General features: G+C 42.7%; 2 protein-coding genes across 4 annotated transcripts in view; both read right to left on the bottom strand.

Moving 5' to 3' along the window:
* Positions 1 to 1,037, bottom strand: part of sytl2a (synaptotagmin-like 2a) — a 128,381-nt gene extending 127,344 nt beyond the window's left edge. Inside the window, exon 1 of the mRNA XM_084320275.1 lies at positions 1,011 to 1,037. The gene's annotated coding sequence lies outside the window, so the exon portion shown is untranslated. The remainder of the gene's footprint in view (positions 1 to 1,010) is intronic.
* A 1,984-nt stretch (positions 1,038 to 3,021) lies between these two features.
* The window catches only part of picalma (phosphatidylinositol binding clathrin assembly protein a), a 65,032-nt gene continuing 40,991 nt past the window's right edge, over positions 3,022 to 27,062 (bottom strand). Inside the window, exons 12-21 of one of the 3 annotated variants that reach the window (XM_084320899.1) lie at positions 25,516 to 25,625; positions 21,443 to 21,540; positions 17,113 to 17,226; positions 12,788 to 12,916; positions 12,584 to 12,614; positions 11,518 to 11,617; positions 10,316 to 10,339; positions 6,282 to 6,341; positions 4,958 to 5,059; positions 3,022 to 4,511 (exon numbers count right to left, since the gene is read on the bottom strand). In XM_084320899.1, coding sequence (XP_084177025.1) covers positions 4,497 to 4,511; positions 4,958 to 5,059; positions 6,282 to 6,341; positions 10,316 to 10,339; positions 11,518 to 11,617; positions 12,584 to 12,614; positions 12,788 to 12,916; positions 17,113 to 17,226; positions 21,443 to 21,540; positions 25,516 to 25,625 — 783 coding nt within the window. In that variant the 3' untranslated portion in view covers positions 3,022 to 4,496. The remainder of the gene's footprint in view (positions 4,512 to 4,957; positions 5,060 to 6,281; positions 6,342 to 10,315; positions 10,340 to 11,517; positions 11,618 to 12,583; positions 12,615 to 12,787; positions 12,917 to 17,112; positions 17,227 to 21,442; positions 21,541 to 25,515; positions 25,626 to 27,062) is intronic. The other 2 variants (XM_084320900.1, XM_084320901.1) reach the window with 2 other exon arrangements.

Below are 27,062 nucleotides of genomic sequence, written 5' to 3'. Positions count from 1 at the left end.
GAGAAAGAGGGAATTCATGTTTTGCAGGAAGAGCTAAGAAATCAGTTAGCGGTACTCAGGAGGGCAGAACAACTTAAGAGAAAGAATTAGGAGCGAGTTAGGACAGCATTTTATAGGGATCCATACCGTATTATTACCTTTTTATTTTGACCACTATGAGTAGCATAGATTGGTAAGGGGCTTGGATTTCTTCATTGAACACTTATCCTTAGGGCACACGTATCTTGTGTTTTATTATAAAATCTTTCAAACTCACATTTCACCTCAAAATGGAGTAAATTACATCACATTTAATAATTTAGTGTTGTGGATTTCTCCATTCAAAACTCTACTATCTTCTCATTATAGTGTATCTGCCCCCCCCCCCCCCCAGACTAGATATGTGGGATTCTATATATGAGTGTTTCCTCCTTCAATCAATCAATTCGAACTCTATCCTCACAAATAAACAATTACTGATTCACCACTGCACATGGATTTGTGAAGTTCTGCATTTTTTAGTTCATTGGTTTTGAAAGACCTCATTATGTCAATTCTCCAATTCTCCTCAAATCATAGGTTTTTTTAAACACCTCTCCACAAGGGGGGGCAAGCAAGCCATCCTCAAAGTAGACTCCATTATATACCATGAGAGAAGCAGTGAAGTATAATACTGGCTGGATGAAAAGATACCTCAGTAATACCTCAGAGTGATATGCTGATAGAACTAAGGGGGAAGAGTACACTTTAACATATTAATAAAGTAAAGTTAATGAAAGTGTAAAATATAAAAGATAATGTGATGTTCAGTTGTATTTGATAAAAATACATAGATATTTTATTATGTCCAGATCTTTACTCGAGTCAGTTTACATGTTTTGCTCAATTTACCCCTAGCCTGGGGCAAGTTGAGCAAGATAACCTTTAATTATTTTAAATGTTTTTAAGAAGTCTTATTTTCATACCTGCAGATGCATTTTTATAATTTCAATTTGTAGTAAACATCCTGAAATATGGGTAGATGTACTTACTTCGATGTCTCATTTGTCCTTGCTGAGCCTCTTACCATCTTACCCCACTCTCCCCTATGCTGTATATTTATACTTTTTTGGTACCCGCCCGCCAGCCCAGTCTTGTGTACAGGAAGGCACTTAGTCACATCCTCCTTTTTAGTAATTTGGTATGTTTCCCTGCTATTCAATGTAGCTCCTGGCCTCAGTCCGCAGATAAAACGATAACGACTAGCACCACCTACTTCCTGCCATTAGTCCAGTGCTTATGATACAGAATACCCTCCTTTTAGAGGTATCTAGTCTATGCTGTGGTCCAGTAATAAGTCTATTATTGGGTTCCATGTAGCACGTTGATATCTTCCAGTTGTAAAAGGGAATACTCAAAGTTTGGGGGGTAAGAACAGACCGATGACAGTATTAGAATAAGTTTGGCTCAATGGATCTCAATGCATCAAAAGAAAGGAAGACACCTGTCGCTACGAGAGCCAACAGGTTCTGTGCCTCAACAAGGCCAAAGGGCTCATTATGTCTCCACAACTTGCATGGAAGCAGTGAATTCTTTAGAGCCTTCAGTCTGTCCACCACATACACAAAGTCTTTCACTGGGGCCTGTTAATGCGCTTTTTGTGCAGTATTATGCTATTATTATTAGTATCATCATATTATTATGAATTCTACTCTTGTAAGAGGCAAGAGTGAAATGTTGTACACAGGAGAGAAGCAGAGCCAGGAATATAGAAATCCCAACACAATCAATCAATGAAACCAAAACACTGACCGTCTTTGACAATGCCGATGTCTGTGGATTCCAGTCGCAGGGATGGAAGTCGGGCATGTCTGGCAGCATCTTCAGCTCAGTGTTCTGCTGGATGGCAGCCAGAGCCGGCTGAAGGTAAGGAAGAACCATCCCTGACCATGTCCAGATATCTGGCTCGCCCAGTATTCCAAAAAAATAAAAATAAAAAAAAATCACATGTACCACCGCCTAGTTCAATAGGCAGTGAATGGACATTCATATGAACCAAGTTCATTACTTTTAGAATGAGTCGTTAGTGCTTTTTGCCACACACTCTTGTTACATTGTAGGAAGGAGTCACTACTTGTTCTTCAGTTTACCTAAATTGGAATCTTTGCATCGTTAGCATTCCACTTTGAAACCATGGGGCACAGGTAGCTGGATGCTTGAAGATAGTTGTGCCCCATGGTTGGATGGAAGGCTAACAATACTAACATTACATTTAATTGAAACTGACAAACATAGAAACAGTTTCCACAGACTGGTGAAGAGCAATAAATAACCAAATAACTTTCAAAATGTCAAAGAATCCTTTCAAGAGTGACACGAGAAGAGATTTGATTCAACAAAAAAGGCTTTGATTAACTTGCGTCAATTAATCCCATCATGAAAGTTAAGGTCTCACACAAACACACCCTTGTTTTTCTCCTGGTGCATCCACACTGAGGGGAAGTGGCAGCATAACAACCAATCTCCTTGTTAGTTTAGCAGACCCCTCGCCAAGCAGGATGCATCTCTTATACAAGGCTCACTTATGTCTGTGCGTGTGCGTCAGAAGACTGAACTGCACCTGGTTAGTCTGGAGCAGAAGCTGCTGCGCGTGGTAGTGGGTCGAGCAAGTCCTGCTGCCTGCTCTCCCCTCAAGAGGATGATGGGGCCACCGAGTTCCCTAAGGACTGGGCCCTCACTGTGCGTAAGTTAACAAGTAGCCTGGACCAGGGAATACACTGCTAAAAAATATTAAGCGTCTCTTAATGCTATGGAATAATACACTGCTACAAATCTGTGTGCCGATTGTAATCTTACATGTTCACATATAAAAAAAAAAAAAAAACGTTGACCCAAGTCATTGTTCACAGTATGTTGTACATTTGGAAAACTATTTTATACAGCTGGATAACAATGTTATGTACAGAGTCCTGTGAAAAGCACCAAAGAAAATAATATGGGCTGCAAGAGTCAAACCCACTGGTTTGATTGGGGGGCGGGGGGGAGAAAGCAGAGCAACACAACTGTGGAAGCTTGCACTTTATTGGAAATCAAGAGTCTATATATAGACTATATAGTCTATATATATATCCATAACAAAAATATAATCTGCAGGGACGATGCAGCAAATATGCTCAAACAATGGATAAGAGTCACTTCCACGCTCGGGCCGTCTTTCACATCTACATCCACCCACTCCTAGTTGGCAGGGTCAGTTTTATATACACAAAGCACCGCTCAACAGTGCTCTATTGTCCTGCACGACTGGACCTCACTGCCACTGAAGGGGGGGGGGGGGGTCATCCCCTCCATAACCAGACTGATATGGATACAGTTTGACCCCACCTCCACCCACCCCCTCTTTTGTTTACAATGCCCCTATTCTCAGTTATGGAAATACGATCCAAGCATGGAAGAGACCCTGCACATTCAGATCGGAAAGAGGGCAGCCAGAAGAATCGTTATAAGAATAAATGGACATGCCAAGCATAAGAAGCACAAATGCAGAGTCCTTTTCCAACGCAATGCTGCCTCGTTCACAAAATGTAGTGCTTTCGCTGATGTGAAAATGTTCCCTTGGATACATTTGATAGTATCAAACTCAACGCTGAATCCCGTATGTTCACATACATACTTGGCGTGACGCTGTTGAGCCACAGAGAAATGTATCAGGCATCATGCGAGTTCAGAGAATATCTAGTGCCCCAATGGTCACCAAAACGTGTAATTAATTTAATCTTTATATTAACTTTTTCATTTTACTCTCAATCACACCCAAAATCCAATTCTACAAATCAATCATACCTATGTAGAAACTTGAAGATCTCCCACAAGGAAGAATTCAATAATGCTAGTTAATTTTCTTTCTTAATGTCATCCTCTCTGTGGGTAATCATAAATAAATACAAACAATACACAAGGAATGTCTACTGCAAATGAAAAACATACAAAAAAGGAAAATAAAAAAACAGAAAACATGGTATAAACAGAAGTTTGCATTTGCCTTTTTTTCCTTCCTAATCTGAAGATGGTTAAATTAGATAATCATGATTGACAATCAAAATCAAGCGATTCTTTCACCCTAACCTGGAGACTTTTTTTTCAAGCAGATCAAGCAGATTGTATGCATGACAATAAACCCAGACTCATTTTCAAAACACAGTAGGCAGTTCAGTCAAAAGATCTCCCTTTGGATGTCAGTTTCTCTCGGTCCACAACACAAGAGGGGTCGAGTGATCCCTGTCCAGGTGGTTTTGATTGGCAGCATACGCTCTCCTTTCCCTCCAACACAACAAGACTAGATGGGCACAATTTTGTCCATTTTGATGCCTCGCCGAGACGGCCAGGCTCCCATCAGGTGGGTTTACTCGACAAGTCCTAATTTGGAGCCTCGATTCTCAGAGAAGGGGCGAGTTCATAGACGGCAAACTGGAGGTCTGCTTAAATATTCTTTCTTTGTTGTGTGGTTCGTCTTTAGGGGGCAAAGACTCACCCGCCGGTTACATAAACTGCATCTGGGAAGATAAAGAGCATAGTTATCACTCGAATAATAATAATACATTATTATTTACATACATTAACATTTTGTAATTTAGCTTTATCCAAAACGACTTACAAGTTCTGTACGACAAGTCATCAGGAAGGGCACAACTCAAATCAGCTGAATAACAATGTTCATCAAAGTGTGAGTGCTACAGTGTAGGTTAGTATATTAGGACAAGTGCATGACAGTAAGGTTAGTTCTTATTATTATAATTTTTTTTTACATAGTTGAATACACAAGAATAGGGTCATTTGATCCAAATCTTGAAATAACAGTTGAGTTTCTCATAGGATCTACCTCTACCCTATTGTAAAGCTTGCATTGCAACCAAAGAGGGTGAAGCCCTACATGGCATTAGTATAACCTGGGGATCTTCGGCCATGACTAACACAAGGGAAAAAGGCAGACATCCAGTACCTGTGCACCAGGGGTGGGGCCAAAGGGGTTGGCCGGCCTCATGACGGGCTGCGTGTACATCATAGTTGGCTGCGTGACCATCATGGATCCCATATGGGGAGGCTGAGAGTAAAACCAAAAGAGACAAGAAACTTGTGTGAATACAAAGTTACAGGATATATGCTTTTCAAAAGCAACAGAGCTGATCATAACTTACCCTCCCAACTATATTGTAATCGAAGACCACCAAAGGAAAGTGGTGGTCATCAATAAGGTGTTAAATGTTTGTTGGGAACATTTTGAGAAATTGTGAGTTTGAGTTGTGATGTGATCTCTGACAGATGTAGCTCTGTCAAAAAAAGGCTATGCAAACAGTGCTGGGATTAGAAACATTGGCCTTTTGCCAATTATCTGAGTGAATATGGCAATGTTGCGTAGTCTGCGCAACCCAAGTATTGTAATGATAAAGTCGACCAAGAAGTCTTTTACATTGAGTCACGCTCGTTTGGCGATCATTTGACTTTTTTCTCCCAACCTCATACTATGTAGTGGAGCGCAGTATTGGTTGGGCATGCTAGCTAGCTGGCTGGCTGGCTGGGTGAGTCTTGCTGTCGTCATGACGTGAAGTGGATGCCTGTGGGCTGCCTGTAAGGGGCAGGGCAGCTAACCTTGAGTGAGTGAATGAATACCTGATGAATGAGTGAATGAATACCTGATGAATGAGTGAATGAATACCTGGATTAAGGAGTGAATAAATGACCGTGAGTTAGTGACAGTTCTACAGTCCCACTTGTAGTCAAAAAGTTTACTTCAGTCTTGTTCTTCTCGTAAACTACATTTATTTGATAAAGTTGCGCCGTTTCAATGGTAACGCATTTGATTCAGCAGAAGAAAATGGCGGAAGAGTGTGGTTAACTACAAATTGAGCCATTAGTGTTTGGTGCACAACTATTGAAATTCCTTGAAGACTTGTATTGCGGAGAACCCAGGAGAGGTGGGTCCGGTGGCGAATGTAGTGCAATTCGGCCAGATGGTGGCGCTATAACAACAAACTTTATGTTTGGTGTATTGCTGAGGACCCATGGGCAGTGTCGAGTGTGAAGTTTGGCCTGTTTTGAGCAGACACGTGCTCCAAACGGGCACTAGTTTCAATAAATGTCAGCAATCCAACCAGTTCACTTCGCCAAATTATCATAGCAAAAGGGGTTCAAATAGAATAGATTTGGCCGACTTTGAGCTATGCTTTTGACCTAATAATTGAATTATAATTATTGAATATCCTTGTTCGCTGATGATGGATGATGTATAATAACACTGAGGAGAAAATGGCCCCCATGCTGCTTACCATGCCATATGCCATCATGCCCGTTGGCGTGGTTGCAGGGAAGGCCATGACAGATGGTGCCTGAGATGACGGGAGAAAAGATGATCATTTACAGAACCAGGGCACAGTGCATCTCCATACAGGGTGTTTTCTCTCCATAAACAAAACTAATGCTCATGGAACATACAATATAACTAAAGGCGTCTCAAATAGAATAATGAAACTATACCGGTAATGATTCACTGATTTGAAAACCCATTAGTTGCTCATTACCAATTAAAATGGCAGTAACTGAAATGAACCTCTAAAAAACTCTTCTGGAAACATAATGAAGATTGCAAAACATATTGACAAAGGTATGACTTTGGCAAACATCTTTTCAAATAGGAAAAGCTGCTATTAATTTCACATTAAAACTCCCATTAGGGAAATCCCTCTCAAAAGAAAAGCCAATTGACAAAGCAGACCTTGTTCGACATGTCTCACTATTTCATTGTCACCTGCTGCTGTTCACCCCTGTTTGAATTAACTATGGCAAGACCCTACGATCATCTGGGAGATAATCCCACAGTCGCATTCAGTCTTCAGCCTGATGAGCAGAATACAAACTAAAGAAAGAGAGAAATAAAGAACACATCACAGACGGAGAGAAAAACAGAGCAGGGGGTTGGAGACAAGAGAGGTGGGGAGGGGAGGGGAGTGTATGACGGGTCCTGAAGGGAGAAGCTGTTGCTGGCAGGTGCGGGAGGCCTCCTTGGTAGAAGAGAAAGACGAGAGAGAGAAGGGAGCCGCTTGCTTCCAGCAGCCCCTGCAGTAACAAACCCAGATCTGTCTCATCTACAGCTCCCTGCAGTAACAAACCCAGATCTGTCTCATCTACAGCTCCCTCGGGAAGGATAGATTTAATTAACTATTCAGTCATTGGAAAGAGACACAACACAACACACACACCACACACACGTAAGTCAGATGCGACGGTGGTGCCAAATTGTAGATTTCATCAGACTCAGAATTATCGACAAGGATTGGAGTTTGTTAAAAGTGCAGCTAACTCGAGGACTCTGGATAATGATTGGATGATGAAGCTTGTGTTTGAGTGGCAGTCGGAGAGCTTGAATGGGGAGATAAGTGTGATTAGTGTGTGTTGAAGTGAGAGGCTTGAAGTGAATGCCTTTTACAGCCTTTATTCTGAGCAGTCATCAGCCTGGACCACAGTCCATCGCCAGTAATCCTCCAGAACATTCAGAACCATTAAGAAGGTCAGCTAGAGGGGAGCTCCCGTAGCTCACCGCGTATCTCGGCGCTATTTCGGCGTCGGGGACAACCGTGCTCGTCACGGATCTGGGGTACACGAGTTCGATTCCCGGACCCGCCGTATTTTCTCAAGAGTGTCTTCCCCTACTCTACATCCCATTCAACCTGTTTCTGTCGGTCATGCTTGACCAGAAAAGCGATAACCGCTAAAAAATTAAGTTAAAAAAAAACAAAAAAAAGCTAGATTGTGATGGAGGTTCTTCTCTGAAGCCCTTCCAACTTGGACATCATTAGAATCACTCCTCCTGACAAACATCAGTTTAATCCGACTTGGCCTTAGCTGGTAAAGCCATTTCTCCAATTTGTCTAGATTAGAGCCGGACAGATACTGGATTTTTGAGGCTAATGCCGATATTTGAGAGTAAAAACATATTGATATATAGCCAATAGTCACACACAATTTTTGCAAGGATCCCTCAGACTCCGACAAAAATGTACAGTATACTGGAGGTGAGATGTTTTACAGTTGAACAAAATGTACTGTGGATATTAGTTATATATACACATATACGTGTGTGTGTGTGTGTGTGTGTGTAGGCCTATGTATGTATGTATGTATGTATGTATGTATGTATGCATGTATCTGTCTAGTATATGACTAAGAAAAGGAACCTATTTGTACTGCATGAAAAACAATTGTCCGGTTTTGAGAGTAATTCTGCATGTGACTACTAGTGTACATTAGCCTGGCTGTAAAGAGGAGTCTTTTGTGGTGCCATTGAGCAAATTTCTCAATCAGATATCTTGGAGAGAAGTCAAGGGACCTTTTGAAAATAGCCATGCCCATGTAAAAAGAAAAATTCCCCCATCAAATTTTTAATCTTGCCAATGAGCTAGCATGACATGGTACTTTTGGTTCCCTCCAGATCTAGTTTCATATGATACCAGTGTATTCATGCTAGCTTAAAATGTGTGCCTGCTAGAGCCCTTTAAAGACAGCTAATCAAATTATGGGATATCAGTAACGTAAATGCTGATAAATAGGTAATAAGCCAATATAGCCAACCGATATATTGGTCGGCCTCTGGTCTGGGTAATATGCATATTGGTTGGGCTCTTGTCTGGATAATATGCATATACTGTAGAATCTGTAATACAGTGTAGATAACACACCTTGTTTATCACATCCAAATGTTGTGTGGTTTGGTAAATTGGCGCTCTGAGCATCCATGCATACTTCAACATGTATGAGTTGTCCAAGTTTGAACTAAACAGCTAACTGTGTGAGTCGAGCCAACTGCCACCCGACAGTGAAAATAACTCCTCCGCAGACTGCAGCCTTTTAATTAACATTCTCGTGGGAGTATATTGCCATAAACATGACTGGCATTATTATTCGACACTTTTTCACACTCTGTCACATCTACCATTTAAACATGTTTGTAAAACTAATTTTTTCTCTCCAAGTTCCACTGGAATGAGTGCTCTTTCCCCCCCCCCCCCCCCCTCTTAAATTGAGTTTCCCACATGCAGAGTGTGCATTGCATCATACGATGGCTCACAGAGAATGAAGGATGGCATACGGAGGGCTATAAGAATAAAAGGAAATCACGATTCAGCCTTGTATCTGTGAAAGACGCCCTAAAATCAGTCTTAGAAGAAGAAGAATTTGGAAGGAGGACCATGAACACTGAACAGTTAGGCTGGAATAAAGCACATGATTTAGCGGGTTAAGTCATTCGACACGAGGACCTTTTGGACTCGTACACAAAATGACATGCTTAATCCAAAGTAATTGCACGTGGTCCAGTCCCGACATGGTCCTCATTTCAAAATGATTGAATGACACAAGGCATTTTTAAGAACATAACTCTCCTGTGGGGAAAGCAGTTCAGCAGAGTGATCCAACACACAGTCATAAGTAGACGCATCATGTTGTGACTGTTATGACACCATTTGTCCCCAGTGGCAGGGTTGCATAGCCTTTACTACTACAAAGGCTTCGAGTAAAGGACACTCCCGACTTTCTCAGTCGAGAAAGCACCGAAAGAGACAAGTCAGGAAAAACAATAGCCATCCAGCCAAAAAAGTCTCTAGTCCCGTAGCACGTGGGACGGAATGGAATAGACTCAAACCCTGCCCTCATTTCTTGATCCTTCAAATCACAACCGTTGCTTTCCTCAGACAAACAAAGCTGGAGGGTAGGGTTTGAGATAAGATAAGATAAGATATTCCTTTATTGATCCCCTTGGGGGAAATTCAGGCATCATAGCAGCAAGGGGGGAGGGGGGGGGGGGTACAGGTAGTAAAAAAACAGTGTAAACAATATAACAAATCAATATAATGAACTCTTTAAGATTAAGAACAATTAAGGTGGGTCCATCGGCCGGGTAAAGGCTAGAGACCATCTCTTAGCATCATAGGAGAGATTGTGTCAGTTATTGCCACCCTGTATTAGTAAAAAGGCTCCCAAGACAAGCCTGTACCGAGCTCTTCTCCAGATTACCTACAATCTGGATTCTATCTACACATGAGCCCAAGCGATGCACACATGGAGAGAAGGCTTGGTTCTGGACTGGACCCCAGGACCAGTCGTCCCATGCTCTGGCTGCAGTGTTAATGTGGCCCGTGGCACAGCATAGACAGTAGTAGTGAGAGTGCTCTCTGTCCAGTGGTCAGACATGAGACAATGTGGAGATGGCAGGTGAATGTGAAGGGGTTAATAACAAACCAGTGCATGCCAGCGTTTGGCCAGAGAGCGGTAAATACTTCAACCATGTGTACGGTAGGGATGGACTTACGTATTGCTGGAAATACAAGCCGTTCTGTATGTATGGCCCCCCAGAGAACAATTACACAATGCAACAGACAGATATTAGAAGAATCATTTGTTAATAAACAAGACAAAAAGATATTAGAAGAATCATTTGTTAATAAACAAGACAAAAAGATACAAGTAATATCACAGGGGTTTGGGACACTTGCTCTACACAGCAGCTTCTCTGCCATTTCATTTATCCCCCATTCAAATTTGGACAGGATATTTTCACAATAGCCCAGCTTGAAAATGACAAGCGACAGACTAGCAGGTTGATACAATTTCCACGTGTAGGTGTGTTGGATTCATTGGATAATATAACATACTGTACCCCATATTGTAAAAAGTTAATTTAAAGGAATATTTCTCTTCATTAGAACACATGTAGCGACTACTGAGTGAATGTCAGACAATAGCAGCCAGGAGACTGGGGATGGTTCCCTGCAGCAGGTCTAGTACGTGGCCTAAAGGTACAGTGTATGTGCTTGAGGTGGTGTGTCCACAGGAGGCCTCAGCTGCTGGCAGCACTTTGAGGGAAGCTCTCTTTTGCTAAACAGTTGAAATATTTCACCTTCTAGTGCTTTTGAGCACTAAAACATGCTCGGCTCTCAACAGTGTCGCGAGCACACACTAGTACGGCTTTTCCATTGAAACAAACAGACAAGAAGCAAGCTCTGAAAAGGCAAGTATTCTATGGACACGCCGCATAATCCATCCATCTCAAACTCCACCCTCTTTTGAGTTTGAGACAGGTCCATAGTGCTAATGTTCTAGTGAAGTGAAATATAATTTTTAAGACCCAGTTCATAATTGCAGTATGGCACCCCATTTTGGAAACAGTTATTTATCCATACTGTATGTTTGTAAACATTGGAGTATAAAAAAAAACACTATTTTGAGTAACGATGGGCTACTAAACATTTCTAAACTTAAAAATACTTTGAGGTGTACAGTCACACCAGTGTGATTGAAATAGACATTCTAACGATGATGTAACACTGGTCACTGAAATAATCTATCGATTTCTAGAATTCCCAAATAGAATTCTGGGTAAAGAAAATAAAGTAAATAACCCCAACCCCCCCTCCCCCCCCCCCCGCCCACACCTCAAAGGGCCAGAACACAGACACTAAAGCATGTGACCCACCACTACTACCATGTAAACAGAGAGAGAGGTGGACGTACCATGCTAGCAGGGTTCCATGTGGTGGAAGGAGCCGTCTTGGGTTGCCAGTTGTTTCCACCCGTCAGCTTCTTCTCACCCGGTTGACTCCAGTGAAGATCACTGCACAGGAAGATTCAAGAGATGTATTAGTCTTGATTGTGCAAAAAATACAAGTAATAGAATAGATAATAAAATAGACATGATAAAAAGTACTAAGATAAAATACAATACAATGCTAAGCTTACGAATTTAAGGTAATGAGTCCTATAAACACTACTATACAATTATGCTATATATAACTATACTAGTAGTTATATTTTTTTAAAGTGACGTTTCCCCCCCCCTAAAGTGACCTGTAGTGTGTTTGTGTGTGAGAGAGTGCAGGATGTGTGGTGTGTGTGTTCATGTGTGGAGAGATCAGTGTTCCGATGGCCTGGGGGAAGAAGCGGAGTCAGAGTCTCTCTGTTCTTGCTGCATGTATGCGGAGGCGCTTGCCTGACGCAGCAGCTTGAACAGGAAGGGGCCGTGTTTGATTGATTGAAAAGTTTATTAACAGATTGCAGAATGGGTACAGTACAGTACAGCTCAATACATACAATTGTTAAGGGGATGCAGACCAGAGAAAGACTTTCGTCTTGTTTACATCAGGGTCCCCCATTTTCAATTAATCATAACATATATGACATACACAACATACACGACATACAGTACTGCTACATCTATACATTTATGACATACCAGATTTGCAATTACAGTACTGTTTGTGATACAAAAAGTGTCCAGAAAAAGAGTGCATATACATTTGACGTAGAAACTGTACATTGGAGGAGGTTGGGTAGGTGGGGTGGGGTTGGGTGGGGGGCTGTACATTGGAGGTGGGGGGGGGGGGGGGGGGGGGGGGTTGGGTAGGGGTGGGGTGGGGGACACTGTACACTGTACATTGGAATACTACTGACAAAGCCATACTTGGTCATTTACTGTTAGGACATTTGTAGGGGCCAGTTTAAGACACATCGTCATGCAGTGTACAGTACAACTACAGTAAAGTCACAGTCAGGGTACAGTACATCTCAATAGCATGCTTACTTCTTCGCTGTGCCGTTGCCGATTCCCAAATCTGGTGTGGAGTAGAAACAAAAGAAAAGTTGTCATAGCAACATAATTTAACACTAAGCTAAGAAGTCAGTGTTAACGTGCATCGTATCACAACTGGTTACACAGTGTTAAAAGAATACATGTTATTCGGCGTCACTGTTAAAACGTATAGTAGTGGTTGCCACTGGCACTTACTGCCAACAAGATTAGCCAATGAGGAGTCCAGGTCATCAGACACCAGCTTGCTAGCGTGTTGGGAGCCGAAGGTCATGCCCTGATTGGGCAAGGAGGAGGAGGAGGCCACTGTGGGTTTGAGGAGGGCACCTAAAACATCGTCTTAAAGAAAGGGGGGCACAAGGAAGGAAAGGGAGGGGAGGGGGGGGGGAAGAATGCGTGACGACGACACAGAACAAACACAACAAGAGACGATACACAACAACCACACAACAAAATACCACAGACAAGAGAGAGAGAGAGAGAGAGAGAGAGAGAGAGAGAGGATGTTACCGGTAAGTGAGTGGGAAAAGCAGGAAGTGGGACTGAAAGAAAACTGATGATGCCGAGATGATGTGGGAGGCGTGTGAGAGAGAGTGAGAGTGTGTGTGCGTGTGTGTGTGTCATGTGTGTGTGTCATGTGTGTGTGTGTGTGTGTGTGTGTGTGTGTGTGAGTGTGTTAAGTCAACTCACCCAGTCATGCATAATGCCATGCAAAAAGCCAGGGTCCCAGAGTGTGTTTAACCCCCGGACATGAGAGAGAGAGAGACACAGTAAACCTCTCGCAAGTGATCAGGAATCAAGTCCAAACAGTAAAGAGTCAAGACAGATTTAATTAATTTCATACGTGTGTGTGTGTGCACTGTGTGGAAAAAAGGAAAAACTCCTAAAGTCTCCTTAATAGTCAAATTCATCAAAATAAGACTCACATTTCCAGTCTAGAATGTTTTCTTAGTATATAACAACTGTATGTACCGTATATACTGTGTACATTGAATAGTACGATTTGCTGATGGAAACTCTTTGGAACGTTACGTCCTACCATTACACAAAATTCACATTCAAATTGTTCCAATATTTACAAGCAATACATTAATTTTTTTTTTTCATTTAAAAAAAGACATGTTTCACCGTCACCAACTCGTAAGTTCTTGTATTAATAGCTCAGGCAATTAACATGTGAGGGAATAAAAAAAGAAATAAACACAAAGCCAGTCTTGCGGCTACAGTGCCCTCAATAGAGCAGAACATTTCTATTATCTAAGGGAAGTGATATTTGTGCACCGACATGACCCTGCTGTTGATATTACTTCCTAAGTCCAAATTCCATTCTGCCTGTAGGGACCTGTGTAAAGGCACTGACCACAAACATGAGACTCTCACCAGGCGACCGCAGGGCTCCAGCTTTATTCTACAGAGCAGCGTACTACAACGGGATGGTCTTGATAGAATAATAACAAAAAGGCTTGTTTGAATAAATAAATAGACTGATGTGCTTGGTGATGAGCATATAGATAGGACACTCATTATGCATGTCCACTTCCACAAGTACTTTGTCTTTCATTGAGACAATAGGAAGGCTGAGAGGAGACGCAGAGTATGCCAGGAACCTTACCCCTGGGATTCAATGACAGGCTAGCAGAGCATTGACCATTATTCACATGGCCAAGCATTAGCAGCCGTGTGAATAATGGTCAATTAAGTGGACTTTACCACCACACCATTCCTTTGCAGAGGTATTTCAAAAACACACCGACAGTTAAGTCACTGTCGAAGGTAAATATGGCAGAGCGCTAACCTTCTCAGCATTGAATGCTCTTTGAGGGCCCTGCACTCATTGTGTCACCATGACACCACCACACCCTTTGTTTTTTTTCTCAAGACTAGGTCACAGACATTTCTGCTCCATTAGACCGCATACAGTATAACAGGAAAGATGGAGGAGAGGGGGGGGGGGTGACGCGTGAAAAAAGGTCATGAGCCGGATTCTAAGCATTGATGTTGCCAGTATGTGGCTTAAAGCCATAGAGCTAGGAGACCCTTCCCCTGTACGTCCTTTTGATTATATCTATAGGATGATACGGTAGCCTCAACAATGAGCCACCAAAGAAGGGGGAGGAGGGCATCCACCATGTTTACACTCGATTTTGTGGCTACATTGTTACATTCTGTTGAGGCATGAATGTTTGTGTGCTCAGGGCATTCATGGTTATTTCTCATTAATTCGAACAGTTAACTCATTCAGCGCCAGTCACAATGATAGTCGGGTTAACTTGCCATTGCTTGAGCGCCAATCACGAGTATAGTCTGGTTTTAATCGTTATTTCTTTTATTGGCGATATCCATTCATTTTCATCCATCCAGCCTGATGTTATCGTTGGGAATGGGTCTGAGCTCGCAAAAGGGCAAATACCGCAGCCTACGCTTTCCAGCGGGTATTGCACCCCATTGGGAATGGTGTAGTTTCTTTTCTGGGACGATCCGAGCCGTGCGGGCGGGGTTTAAATACTCAGATGAGGTAGGCAGATACAACGATGCATTGGAACAGTAACCCCGCCCGCCCGTCATTGTGAAACAGTCGGTAATGTGAGCAGTATTTGGAATGGCGATCAGATAATTGGATTATTTCTTTAGCATTACATCAGATACAAGGTAAGAACACTATATATAAATTTGATCGTTGATCTGATATTTATTTCTACCCCGATCGACGCCGTCTCTGTGTGTGTATGTGTGGCCGTGTCCGTTGGTGGCAGTACCGGTCTAAACCACATTGCATGCTTGCATGAGGAAGGATAATAATGATGATCTAGCATTGATTTGAGGAAGATTCAATAATCAGACAAAAAATTACAACGTGTTTAGTGTATTCCACTAAAACGCTATTATCGCGTCTTTCTCTGGAATTACTCAGAAGCACCCCAAAGTTATACTCATATTAAAAAGGCTATAAAACGGAAATCTACTGATGAAAAAACAATCCGTTTCGTACATGTTGACTGGAAGCAACTCACTGATAATCGACGGGTGTATTAGACCCATAGCTATAATTTATTTATTTAATTTTTTTAACTTTTATTTATAGCATTTTCAGCTTTTTCTGGCCACGCAGGCCAGAGGGTGAAACGGGAGAAGAGGGGAAGACATGCGGCATATGGCCACCGGGTCTGGGAAACGAACGACCGCTTCGCGACTCAACGCGCTATGTGGTGTGCTACTGGAGCGCCCCACCATAGCTATAATTTAAGGACTCGCAAATCTCGCAGTCTTGACTTACAGCGGTGGTGTACTAGCGCCATCTCGTGGATTAAGCGATGGTGCAGAATGAGTTAATGGTCAATCATTTTCAAAAAACTACACACAAAATATGCCTGGTTCAAAGTCAAAGCAACGTTTCCCAAAGCCCAAACAGGCCAACAGGAAGGTGATTTGTACCCCTAACTTTGGCAACAGAGTGCTTAACACTTTCAGTGCTAGCCATGCAGAGCACTAAAGGGCTCCGTATGCCAGCGTCCACTTCAATGATAGAGCTCTCATATTTGCAAACGCATAAACTATGTCTTAAATTATGGCTATGTGTCTAATCTGGCCGTCGCTTATCAATGACTTGTTTGCAGTCAACATTGTCGAAACGGATTTCTTATTTTTTTTTATCGGTTCATTTCCGTTTTATACCATTTTGAAAAACGCTTGTTTTTTTTAAGTTTCAGGAAAATATAAAGATTCTGTGATAATCGCCCTTTACTGGAATATTCTGGAATACAATTATTTTTTGTAATTTTTCTGCCTATTTATGAATAGTTTTCAAATAAACGCTAGATTATCGATAGTATATGTGTACTTATGCACGCTATAGAAGCGAGCTGAAAAATCGATTCTCTCATTTCCTGATCAGCACACACACACGCACACACATAGGGCACACGTTGATATCTCTGTGAAAAAAGTTCTGATTATCCTAAGACTGGTAAAATAGATTCCTTACCTCAGATCAGATGTTCTCCAAAAAGATTATTCCAATTCCTGATCGCCATTCCAAATATCGATCGCGTTTATTGATCCATCGCTGGGTACTGGAAATATGTATTCCACGCTGTTTTGGGGGCTCTGCAATTAATCTGATCCTCTCGGGTGACTTGTCTGAGAAGTAAAATGAGGAAGCTGGATATTCCCTCCCCCCCCCCCCCCATGTGTTTCATGCAATCCATTCCAAAGGGGTGCAGTACAACAGGGAGAGACGATAGGGGGCGGTATTTTCCCAATGGAGCTCAGAGAGAGTTTGCAGCACTAACGTGAGACTAGATTGATGAAATATGAATTCAAATCGCTAATTAAAAAAAAGCGAGATTTATCGTCGCTGGCACTCAACGGTCGGCATGAACTAATGATAAATCTCGTCGCTGGCACTCAAAGTGTTAAGGCTCAATGGCTTACCAAGATGCATGGGAAGTGACTGAGGAAAGCAAGGCATGTGTGTTTGTGTGAGTGGCAGTCTCGTCTGTCTACTGTATGTGAGAGACACTTACCAGTACCAGGAGAGTCCAGGTGGTTGGCATTGACATTGTTGCCAAACACAGAGTCAAAGTCGACATTAAGGCCTCTGTGGCTCTGCGTCTGCTGGGTGGAGGAGTCCGAGAACCCTGGACAGGAAGAGGGGAAAGAGAGGAAGGAGGGGCATCAGCGGCCTGAGAGACAGTTTAAAATGAATCTTAAGTAACCTTAACTGGCTTACCCCAGGCCTACAGAGCGTGGAGAAGGTTCTTTGATCCCTGTCGGCAATCCGAGATAATGAGGAGACTACGCCCCAAAAGATACTGAAAATAAGTTAAAAGGATGCATTCCGGGGCGCCCTCGTGGCGCATACCATAGTGCCTCGCGCACCTACGCGGCCGACCCGGGTTCGATCCCAGCTCCAGTCGTTATTTGTCGCATGTCCTCCCCACCTCTCCTCCCGTTCGCCCTCTCCTCTGTCGGTCCTGCGTGACCAATAAAGCTGTAAAAATGCTAAAAAATTATAAAAAATCAAAATAAAAAAAGGATGCATTCCGACCTGTGCCGACGGGATGGAAACGGAACAGTTCCCGTCTCCTAAGTGGGCGGGAGTTTTACACAAGAGCCAACGAGGTGCGTTGAATGGAACCCGTGTCATCTAGTCTCCTAATGTGGCGGCGTGGAGTGAGCCGGCCAATGCCGTGCCTCGTGTAATCCCACGTGACACAGTGTAGGAAGTGAGCACCAGTTTATTCCTCTCCCCTTTTTTCGAAACGTCTCTGCTATGCCATACATATAGTTCATGATGATTGCTTGAGACGGGATATCAACATGTTCAATGTAATAAAGAATCAAGGCCTTGTGCGACTATAGCTGCTCGGCCTGTGATCCTACCGAGTGCTGTACCTACCTCTGAAGAGACCAGCTACAGCGGGGGACTCAGCTTGGAAGAGAGGGGTGCTGGGGTAAGGGACGGACCCACAAAAGGAGTCTGACACACAGCCAGGAAGAAGAGCAAGAAGGCAAAGAAACAGAGAGAGAGAGAGAGAGGGAGGGAGAAGGTAATGTAGAGAATCATGAATATAAAAAGAGCAACCATAGGAAAGTAACTGTGGAAAGGCTGATTAAGACAAAAGACAGAAGACCTCATTATGGATTGTCAGGGGAGGCGAGCAGAAAGCCAACACTCATCACACGAGCCTAAAATCAAGCACAGGCCAAACTACTGAGGGCAAACAGCGCTCAACAGTACTCCGACTGGAGCAACTGGTGGCAGGCAGGAACGAATTGGCGCAGGTTCACATTCATACTCGTCGGACTGCTTGTTCAGCAAGAGCGCAGGTTGTCAAATGTTCAATATGAATGTCTAGAAAGCATTTGGCCAGTCAGTTCTCCACTCAAGTACCTGTGAGAAAGTGCTCTATCTGCACTGAAGTATCAAGATCAGACGAAGAGGAGCTTGAGCCAATAAAGGGATTGTAATGATCTGGGGGGGAAATGAAAATGCTGATAAAGAAAAAAAAAGGGAATTCATGTAAAAATATATTCATGTAACAATGGGTTTAGCCTTTCAAATACGAAGATAAAAGAGAAAACATGATAAAATATCCTTAATCAAAGAATGTTATAATAAAATAAAACGTTGAGAACACAAGTCTTATCTCATAAAGAAACAAATATTTGAAGTGGACAACATGCCATATCTAAGATAAATTAAAGCAACAGAAATGGCCTAGTACAACAACAGGCTCCAATCCTTCCTACTATTTTAATCCTTAAATCTGGCCCATCTATTAAGAATCAGGCAAGAGCCAATTACTAGTCTATGGCGCAATTTTGAAACCGATGTCGCTACATCAATCAATACAGTAAAAAAGGTAAAGGAAAGACAAACTTTGAAGTGTAATTTATGTGACTTATAAAAGTTAGCATTACACAGAAAATGGTTAAAGCACTAAGATTTTCCATCAAATGAGTAGTCATTCAGTGGCCAAGTCTATATGGTCCTCATTTACGGTACAGCAGCGAGGACCTTGTAGACACAACCACTAAAAGACGTGCTCCCCATCTACACGGTCCTCGTTTCAAATCATGGAAAATCTTAGTCAAGTGCCTCTTTGACACACGGTGAGGGGGGAGATGGAAAAGAGAAAGTGGTCAAGCAGTACCACTGAACATGTCATGAGTGGGCATGATGGCAGAGGACAGGGTGACGGCGTCCGAGGACGCCTCGGGCTGGAGGATGGCATCAACGACAGGGAGTGTGAGGAAAGGGTTTAAGCTCGGAATGGAATCATCCACAGCATCTGCAGAGGTGAAAGGATCTATAGATGGACAGAAGGAGAGGAGGGAAGGACGGGAATATAGGAGGAAAGAGAAGGAAGAGACGGGACAGAAATGACAATCGACAGGATGGTGAACGAGCGTGGGGGGCATGCCTAGTCCTGCGACCAGTCCACACGCAGGGAGATATACGTTCCCGCGTATTGACTAGAATGATGGGATGCACCCTAAAAAACGCTCGTTCAGCACTGGGCCATGACACCACGTATTGCGCACAATTAGCCACTCTGTGATAAAGAGGGAAGCCATTTTGGAACAGTTTTATGATGACAGTCCCTAGCCAATGGATCCACTGACCCAGTGAGGGAGGAAATCATTCTAGCAAATAGATTCACAGACCCAGAGAGGGAGGAAATCATTCTAGCCAATAGATTCACAGACCCAGTGAGGGAGGAAATCACTGTAGCCAATAGATTCACAGACCCAGTGAGGGAGGAAAGCACAGAGTGGGATATGTGGAAACAAGAGATATCATGCAGAGCAAATCAGCTTGGCTCTTATCTAACCTGGTCGTTCACCTGATCATTAGAACTAGTCCACAGGAAGGACTTCTCAGTTCCATCAGAATAGTTGGAGATCATCCAACAGCAAGTGACCTTCAGCACAGAGACCGATCAAAAGAATACATATATAGATCAAAAGTGTATGGGTGTCCATGAAACCTTTGGTGGGCCGTGTGGCGGCTAGAGCAGGGGTCCAAATCATTCACTGTTATACAACGTTTTTGCTTCAGAGGGCTCAAAAGTCAGAATGAAACAGTGCAACGTCTGACGACCAGTTGGTGCTCTCGTTACCTTCGCCTTGCCTAGTGCCTTCATCCAGAATGGCCCTGGATTTTTTTTCCCCCACGGAAAGACAGCAGAGTGCAATACCACCCTAACCAGGTAGGCTAATGTAAGGGCATTAAACACCAAAGATCCTGACCCAGCACGAATGCTCACTGAAGCAGAGAACGAGAGCTGTGCAAGGTGACATGTCTATGTTGCGCTTGGAGAGGAAATTCTATGATTTCTTAAGATGCAACACACAGAAGAGTTTTGCTTATAAGATGACACTAATGGGGAAAAAAGGATCTATATCACTCACTAATTTCTTAATTTTAAATATAGTGACGTCTCAATAATCCTCTAGGGATACTTTCAAGACAAGCCGCATTCTATGCAAAGTGTTATGTTATTTAACTACATTTGAAGCTTTATTGCTGTAATAGTTATTAACAATTATTAACAACTATTAACCATGTGTTTAGTAACACAATACATAGTTAATATAGATTGTAGTTAGTAGAGTAGTATATCCAACTCAACTTTGTTATGTGGGGCGGCGTGGCTCAGGGGTAGAGCGGGTCGTCCAATGATCGAAGGGTTGGTGGTTCGAATCCCGCTCAAGCCCATGTCCATCCCACTGCCGTTGTGTCCTTGGGCAAGACACTTAACCTACTTGCCTCATATGAATGTGTATACATGTGAATGAATGTTGGTGGTGGTTGGAAGGGGCCGTAGGCGTTGATTATTCGCCACGCTTCCGTGAGTCTGCCTCAGGGCAGCTCTGGCTGCAATTGTAGCTTACCACCACCGGTATGACTGTGTATGAACGAATAATGGACTCTGTGAAGCGCGCTATATAAATCCAAGTCATTATTATTATTATTATTATTATTATTATTTACCTTGATGTTTTGAAATCCAGAGATTGAAGTGAAAAGCACACATTACAAAGCATCTGCAATAGAGCTGCCGTGCTCAATACAAGAGCATTACATTTATAATACTTCTGGGTATCTGGTCTATAAAGGCGGGCATCTGGTTGCATCTCTCAGAGCACCATTCTAGTTGATGACATACACTCCTGTGTATTGGTTGGGCGAGACAGTATTCTGTAAACACGTAATTCTCTAAGCACATAATCTACCATGGAACAAGGAATAAAAGTAGCATGTGTATGCCCTGTGTGTGTGTGCGTGTGTGTGTTCTGACAATGTGTACTGAAGTGGTGCCAAGGCGTCTACGCTGGAGCTCTCACCTCCCCACGTGTTGGCAGTGGGCACAGCGGTAGGGACGGGTAGAGTCGGCTGGAAGGCAGGCTGAAGGTCCAGCAGGTCGTTGGCTGCCTTGGAAGTGCTAGAGGTCAGAGGGCAGAGAGGTCATACATCAGTCAGTCAAAAAGACCAACAAACTTCTTCCTCCAAGTTCCAATAAGCCTTTTCCACAGCAGCCATTTTGACTCGTTATAGATGGGTAAACAAATGTGTAACCATAGAATGTAATAGAATATTATTCTGCGTCTATGGTGGGTATTGTTTACCATATCTATGACAAGTCAAAATGGCTGCTGCGCAAAGGGTCCATCTAGGACACCATTTCAGGTGAGTTTTGAGAACTGAACATACTAATGATGATGTCACATGGACACTGGCCAATGAAAGCTATATGCTAGAATTAGAATTCCAAAAACAACCACCACCTGAAAGGGTTAACCTAGAGAGAGTGACCGAGTAGCTAAATTCTCTGATCTTGAATCAGAGGATATAATTATAACCTCTCGTCATTTCCCCACAAGGCTTGGAAAGTCCACAAAGTCCACAAATAAGTGTCTGGTTGAAGACATTTCACAAACACACACTGAAGGGCTACTTGGCATGAAGGTTCTAGCTGTCTGGCTAAGACGTGCTACAGGAGCTTCTGAAACTTTACACACAATCAATAACCCCCGTCCTCCTACCCAGACTGTGGGGCTCCTGGGAGCAGTCCGATGTCTTCTTTACAGTGGGAAGAGGAATGCAGCGGAGCGTTAGGCTGATGCTACATTGATCAGTCACTGAACGGATAGAAATTTGGCGGAAGGTATTACTGTCCGTTTTGTTTATTTTTAAATCAGAACCCAACTTAATCGTGCCATTGCAGAAACAACAGCTTTGCTAATGGTAACGTATCCGTCAGTTCCAAAGGTTCACCCTCTTTTCCGAACCTTTCTGTACTGTCAAAATGGACACAACTCAAGGAGGCTGGGTAGCACAGTGGACTAAACGCTCAACTACCACCGCAGAGACTCTGGGATCTAATCCAGCTGTCAGCGGTACCTCCGGCTCGGTCCGTTGTCCCTACTAACACAATTGGCAGAGTTAGCGGGTGGGAAGTCGGTGGGGTATGTGTCCTGGTCGTTGTAAACTGCGACTCCTACTGGTTGGTCGGGGCGCCTGTTCAGCAGGGAGGGGATCTGGGGGAAATAGTGTGAACCTCCGCACGCGTTACGTTTCCCCAGTGAAACTCCTCGCCGTCAGGTGAAAAGAAGCGGATGTATCGGAGGAGGCATGTGGTAGTTCTACACCCTCCCCAGGCCGACAGTGGGGCAATGCGCGCAACGACCAGGAAGGGAATTGGCATAACGACTAAATTGGGATGGTTGAAAAATACAGAAAGCCCAAAAATAGAACTTTTTTTTCCCGAATCTGGCAGACATACAGTACTGTACACAGCGTCAACCCTGTCCAACAAACGTATAAGTTGGAAAATGTATTAAAAAAAATGTGGACAGATGAACAGTGATCAACGTTGTTTCTAGCAATATACCTCCATGCCACAGCACATTCATTTTTAGGAGAATCACCCCTGTTGAGGTTCTGAATGCCATTAACGACCTCAAAGCCTGCAGTGGCTCTGGCTTAGATGGCGTGGAAAGCAAATTCCTTAAACTTGCTCAGCACATTCTCATGTACCCTCTCTGCGATCTTTTTAATCTGGCTCTTTCTACTCATGACATACCTTCTACCTGGTAGTGGTCACGTATCACTCCACTGCACAAAGCTGGTAATGTACTCGATCCCAACAACTATAGACCCATTTCAATCATTTGTTCAACAGCTAAAGTTTAAAAAAAAATTATTTACAACCAATTGTCCAATTATCTCTCTAAACATAATATTCTATCACCCTCACAATCAGGTTTCCGTTCAAATCATTCTACAACAACTGCTCTATTAAAACTCACCAACAACATATATTCTTCATCTGGCAATAGCGAACTTACTAGTGCAATCTTTATTGACCTATCCAAAGCATTTGACCTGGTGGACCACTATCTTCTTCTAGATAAACTCTATTCTATCGGACTGTCATGTAATGCATTACTCTGGTTCAACTCTTACTTGCACAATAGAAAACAATGTGTTAAAATACAGAGCAGTTTAGCTGATTTAGCAGTGCAGGAACGTGGTGTGCCTCAAGGTTCAACCCTAGGTCCACTACTTTTCTCCATCTTCATTAATGGTCTTCCTTCAATCTTCTCCGACTGTAGTATTCAACTCTATGCAGATGACAGTCATATACTCATCAAAAACTAACTTACTACAAATTCAATCTACATTACAATTTAACTTCAATAAACTTGAAACATGGCTCTCAGCTAATACATTTATTATAACCAAAACTAAAACAAATACAATGCTTTTTGGGACTATTCAGAATGTTAAATCAAAAACTCAAAATCAAGCCTACAATATCTCTTGTCTCGATGGAACTCAACTATTTGAGAGTTGAACACATCAAATATCTCGGTCCCTGGCTCGACTCAGGTCTATCTTTTAAATGTAGTCTATCAGACCGCCCCCAAAACAAACCTACTTCCACTTAACGCAATATACAACAGTTTATGCAGATTTTTCCTCGATTGTCCATATCTGACCCACCACTGTACCCTGTATGAAAATCTCAATCTACCATCTCCCACATCAAGACGACAGCAGCATTGGCTGCAGTTCTTTTTCAAATGTATTCATTTTCAGTACCCACAGTATCTTAAAGAGTATTTGGAACCTTACACTTCCATACATCAACTACGACATTGCTCCCAGGTTTATTTTGAAGTTCCAACTGTGTCTACATCAGTTGGCAAAAAATAATTTAAGTTTAAGGCTCCTTCTGACTGGAACAATCTACCTGTTCATATCCGTTCAATAACATCTTTTCACTTATTTAAAACTGCTCTTTCCTCTCACTTTGAGATGACCTGTTCATGTGTTGACCATTCATCATTATCACAGTTCATTGACGCAATGATAAATAATTATGTGTTGTGTACTGTTGTAGTTATTGTAGTTGTTACTATTGTTTTCTTTTGTTGTTTTGTTTAGTTCTTTGTTTTGTTCGTTTGTCCGATTGATGTTGTTTGAACTGTCTGTAAAATATCTTGTCGTAAATGTATGATTTTGTAATCTGGGACCTCCTTGAAAACGAGATGGTTCATATGTTGGATTTAATCCAGTTAAGTGTTACCAAAGATATTTTGATCAATTGTATTCATATCAAATGAATTTTTTTAAATCCATTCATTATCCCTCCATCACCCCATTTTAACCAACTAATTTTAGTCTGGCTCGTGTCACATGCATAGACCTCACACACTTTTCCATATTTCTACCTTTTATATACATCATGACTACAATCGACTGGTCTGGAAGCACACAAAACAAACGGCATTGCTTGTTCCACGCCACCCTGCTGGGTATAGGGGTGTGTAGTGGTTATTGGTGTTTCCCGCGCGGTCCACCCTCCTTGAAATGGAAATGTATTTCCAATGGACCCATTTCTAAATAGTCTAGTTTAAAACAAATAAAGCATGAACATTGGCATAGTCTGCCTTTCTGTGTGTATTCATCCACAATCTATAGCTCAACATGAAGAAATGAGCAATTAAATCGTAAAAGTAGCAAAATAACGTTTATGTTTTCGTTCACTGAGGAACTACACTTCACGTTGGCGCTGCTGACTGACGTCACCACAGCGTAGACTCCTGGCTGTATTAGGCGAGAGCACTGAACGACAGGCGTTCTACTGGTAAGTGTAGTTATTTTTTAACAACAAATTAAAAACCTTATAACTAACTTTAATTCAACCAAAAATGCTTAATTAAACAATAATGTTAGTGATAGAAGGGAACTAATTTTGTGCAAAAATGGAAAGCTTGCCAATGTTCATGAGGCAGAATTACTACAATAGCCGATAATACATTTTCCCAACGATAAATCCCTATACGGGTGGACCGCGCGGGAAACTAAAGTGACGTCAGACTACACCTCCCTATAGACGCGGTACACTCACCTGTGGGTGGAGCTGGGGGTGGAGAAGAGGTCGATGGCGGGTGCCGAGCTCGATCCGGCGAGCGAGACGTCGTCTGCGGCAGGGCTCTTCAGGTCCTTCAGACGCTGCTCCTACAGGAGGACAGGAGGCCACGGTCACCAGGAGAGAGAACCCACAGCCCCGACACCCACCCGTTTCCATTCATAACCACAGTGGCTCAGGGAGGTAGAGTGGTCGTCTGGTAAATCGGATGGTTCCCGGTTTGATTCCAGCTCCTCCCGGGCGCGTGTAGTCTTTTACCAACGGAGTTGCAGTTCCGCGTTCGGGTTCCGCGTTCTGATTGGCCACTGACGTTTCCCTCTGCGCCAATCGCGTTACGCCTAGTTCTGCCTCTACTATCCTCGAGTTAACGTAATTTATACAAATGGAAGTATTGATTTCGCCGTAACGAATCATTAAAAAATATACCGTTAACTGGAATATGTTAGTTTCTTACACATATGTTGGATTATGTAATTGGTTTGTCATGACAAACCAATAAAAAAATCGCGAATTAACCAGTGGTTATCCTATAGCCCTAGTATGTACATTTCAACAAAGTGGAGCCGCAGGGGACTTCCATAGCATACGCCTTCAAATCCAGCTAGCGTTGATGCTATTCAATGCCATCATACCCAACTGACGTTAATGCCATTCAGAATTTATTAACATAGCTACAACAACACAGTAACGTTAATATAATTACATGCATCATTGTTTACAATGAACGGTGGGGCTAATCGAAAGGACTGGACACGGACAAGTTAAACAGCAATCAATTAACCGGACACACAAGCAGAAGGCGAAGCATCATTTTTACTTCCGCTCGGGGGGTTTCAAAATAAAAGAGCGACGTCTAAAGCACCGGAAATACGTTTATTTTGTACATTATCTAACGTTAACACGAACCTAAACTAACTTTTCCCCCCGACCGGCAGTAAAAATTATGCTTCGCCTTCTGCTTGTGTGTCCGGTTAATTGATTGCTGTTTAACTTGTCCGTGTCCAGTCCTTTCGATTAGCCCCACCAACTCGAGGATAGTAGAGGCAGAACTAGGCGTAACGCGATTGGCGCAGAGAGAAACGTCAGTGGCCAATCAGATCGCGGAACCCGAACGCGGAACTGCAACTCTGTTGGTAAAAGACTACACGCCTCCCGGGCAGCATGTGGAAGTGTCCTTGAGCAAGACACTTAACCCCTAACCGCTCCCGATGAGCAGGTTGGCACCTTGCATGGTCGCCTCCACCGTCGGTGTGTGGATGTGTGTGGATGTGTGTGTGAATGGGTGAATGTGAGGCATAAGTTGTAAAGTGATTTAGATAAAAGCGCTATATATATATATATATATATATATATATATAATATATATAAATGCAGTAGGTTTACAATAATGATTCCAGTATTAGAGCAGCGCCAACACATTCCAAAAGGTTTGTTTTAAATAATACTCCATTGGGATTGCAGTCATTTTCTGATTAAGAAAACAGCACACATGAAACCCAACCTTATTATGTCCTACTGAAACTTCA

Source organism: Notolepis coatsorum (assembly GCF_963971535.1).
Source record: "Notolepis coatsorum genome assembly, chromosome: 8".
NCBI classification, from domain to species: Eukaryota; Metazoa; Chordata; class Actinopteri; order Aulopiformes; family Paralepididae; genus Notolepis; species Notolepis coatsorum.
The sequence above is the reverse complement of the archived record's forward strand: the minus strand, read 5'-3'. Positions and strand labels throughout refer to the sequence as shown.